General features: G+C 37.6%; 1 protein-coding gene across 1 annotated transcript; it reads left to right on the top strand.

Moving 5' to 3' along the window:
- Nucleotides 1-439: 439 nt before the first annotated feature.
- Nucleotides 440-1429, top strand: LOC308439603 (formyl peptide receptor-related sequence 7; the record flags this gene model as incomplete). Its single annotated transcript, XM_080941481.1, has 1 exon — nt 440-1429. One exon carries the CDS (start codon nt 440-442, stop codon nt 1427-1429), a length of 990 nt encoding a protein of 329 aa, XP_080797607.1.
- Between the last annotated feature and the right edge of the window lie 1710 nt (nt 1430-3139).

Here is a 3139-nt window from a genome sequence, read left to right as displayed (position 1 = left end):
TCATCTACAATATTTTTAAACATAGTCCAATATTTCTTCTAACTACTACTTATGCTTTGCTTGAAGATAAACTTATGCTTAGTGTAAACATTGTGTATCACAGTGAAATTATTTCCTACAAGAGCAAAAATTTATATAAAAAAAAACAATGAAGAATGGTCAATATACCCACCCCAATGCTCTACTCTTCAGTTCAGTATCTGTGCAAGGTCATGGGAGCTTATGGTCCATTGCATAATCAGTTTGAGGAGTAAAAATGCTCTTTGATAATGTATAGAACTAAGCTTTATATAAGAAACATTCAACAGAGAATCACTTTTCATATATTACACTCATCTCTCTTATGAAAGGTTATGTGTGGAGATTTAAGTAAACATGCAATAAGATAGAGCTACATCTGATAAAGAGTCATTATTGAAATGTTGCAGGTGTTGACAAAATGGAAGCAAACTTCTCCATGCCCCAGAATGGATCAGATGTGGTGTTTTATGATTCTACTACCTCCAGAGTTATATGGATCTTCTTAGTTGTGGTCCTTTCTACAACCTTTGTTTTTGGTGTGCTAGGTAATGGGCTTGTGATTTATGTGGCTGGATTCAGGATGGCACACACGATAACGACACTATGTTACCTGAACCTGGCTTTGGCTGATTTCTCTTTTATGGCAAGTCTACCATTTCAGATCATCTCAATTGTCATGAATGGAGAATGGCCTTTTGGTTGGATTCTTTGCAAATTTGTTCACACGATTATAAATATAAACCTTTTTGTAAGTATCTTTCTGATTACTTTCATTGCCATGGATCGCTGTGTTTGTGTCCTGCATCCAGTTTGGGCTCAGAATCATCGAAACGTGAATCTGGCAAGGAAAGTGATTGCTGGAGCTTGGGTCCTTGTTCTGATGCTTATATTTCCACATCTTATCTTCTTGACTACAGTGAGAGATGAAAGAGGGAAAGTGTACTGCATATGTAATTTTGAGTCCTGGGCTGCAACCTCTGAGGAGAAGTTAAAGGTGTCCACGATTATGAGCTTTATTTCAGTAACCATCAATTTCATTATTGGCTTCAGCATACCCATGATATTCATTGTCCTCTGCTATGGACTTATGGCTGCCAAGATAGGCAGACGAGGCTTTATGAATTCCAGTCATCCCTTACGCGTCCTCACTGCTGTGGCATTTTCCTTTTTTGTCTGTTGGTTCCCTTCTCAATTGATTTTTCTTTTAGGCAATATTGGGAACAAGGAAACACTGAATAGTCTTCACATGTGGGTGAACCCAGCAAGCACTCTGGCCTCCTTCAATAGCTGCCTCAACCCAATACTCTATGTTTTCCTAGGTCAGCAATTCAGAAAGAGATTGATCTACTCACTGTCAGCTAGTCTGGAGAGAGCCTTGAGGGAGGATTCAGCCCTGAGCAGTGACTAAGCGGAAACTTGTCTTCACATAATGAAAACTCTGAGCTATAGGAAGTGACAGGATTGATGCCATGGAAGTGTTTTCCTGTGCTACCCTATTTTTACTTTCTGCCTCATCATAATTTCCATAAGATATTTGACTTTTAATATAGAAGTCTAGAAGAAATTCTTCTTTGTCTTCTTATTTGGAAGAAAAATAAAAATGAAAAAAAAAGTATCACTGTTGTTTTGCAACTTTTTCAACTGATTCCAGAGGACGGGCTATTACTAAGGCAGCACAACAGTACAAGACACAGAACAAGACTGCAGTTATTATGTCAGTAGATGTGGAAAAAGTTCTATTGTGTGTGGAACCTATCCTTAGAAAGAGGACCCACCATAGATTATATAGGATTTCAACATGATATTTGACTCCTATGACACACTGTTTACAATGATTTCTACTGTTGAGTGTGGAGATAATATGACAACCTATTTAAAGCTTCTGCTCTTCTGATTTCCTTACACTAGAGATTATAATATATAACTATGATTTAAAAGTACCCATTTTGCTTTTAAATTATATTTGGAAGGGTATTTTATATTTTCATAGCAGGAAAAAATCTTGAATAAACTCATATTGAGACTGTGTCTTTGCTGCTACATATAGGATTTATCCATTTCCAATGTTTTTGGGAGGAAGGTTAAGGCCTTGAACCGTGTGATGGAAAAAAAATTAAAAATAATGAATGTTTAAAAAGATGAGGATAATTAAAAACAAATTAAATTAGAGAGAGGGGCTATCAGATATGATGTGCACATTTAAGCATAATAAAGTTTACATAAAAAATCCATATACACATATATCTTATAATAGAGAAGAGGTGTTTTAAAAAGTATGTTTCGTATATTTCTATTTCTAGGATCATAAGAACCTAAGCAGATATTTCTTTTAGCAAAGTGGAATATTAATTGTTAGTTTGCTGCTTATGTGTATTCCTGAAAACTGCCTAGGCTATTATTTTACTCTTATTTGTGCAGTATGATAACTTCTATTGGCTGAAGGCAGCATAAACCTTTCTTGCAAGATACAAAAAATCCATTAGGACATAAAAATGGCTTAGCTCCTAGCTAGAATTTGTAGATGCAGAGAATTCTATGGAGATGTTTAGGGAAATAACGGCATCAGTATTGGTCCAGAAGAGCAAAAACCCTGAAATAAGGATTTGGTTTCTGTCTAGAAAGCCAGTGCATGCAGACCAAACACTCAGGACACTGGCCACTGGGGACAGTGTATATCCAGGGACACAGGCTTGGCTAGTCTGCACTGTAAGTAGCCAAGGTACAGAGAGGGCTAGGCCTAGTGCATGGTAGGCATGGCCCTCCAATTGGTCCAGGGGAGCAGGAAATCTGCCATAGAGACTCAGTATCTGCCTGGAAAGCCCTTGCATGCAGAACAAACACTCAAGCCATTTGCACATAAAACAGCAGAAATACAGGGACACAGGCCAGGTACACAGGAGAGATGGGAACCAATCACTGACAACAAGACCACCTATAATCAAAAACAAGATGGCAAGAGGAAAGCAAAATAACTTACACAATGGAAACCAAGACAACCTGGCAACATCAGAACATGGCTATCCTGTCATAGCAAGCAGTGGAATGCCAAAGCCTACAGAAAAAGAAGACTCAGACCTGAAATCATACCTCAAGATGATTATGGAGATCTTTGAAAAGA

Source organism: Micromys minutus (assembly GCF_963924665.1).
Source record: "Micromys minutus genome assembly, chromosome: 30".
In the NCBI taxonomy this organism is placed as follows: domain Eukaryota; kingdom Metazoa; phylum Chordata; class Mammalia; order Rodentia; family Muridae; genus Micromys; species Micromys minutus.
This window is presented reverse-complemented; position numbering and strand designations above follow the sequence as displayed.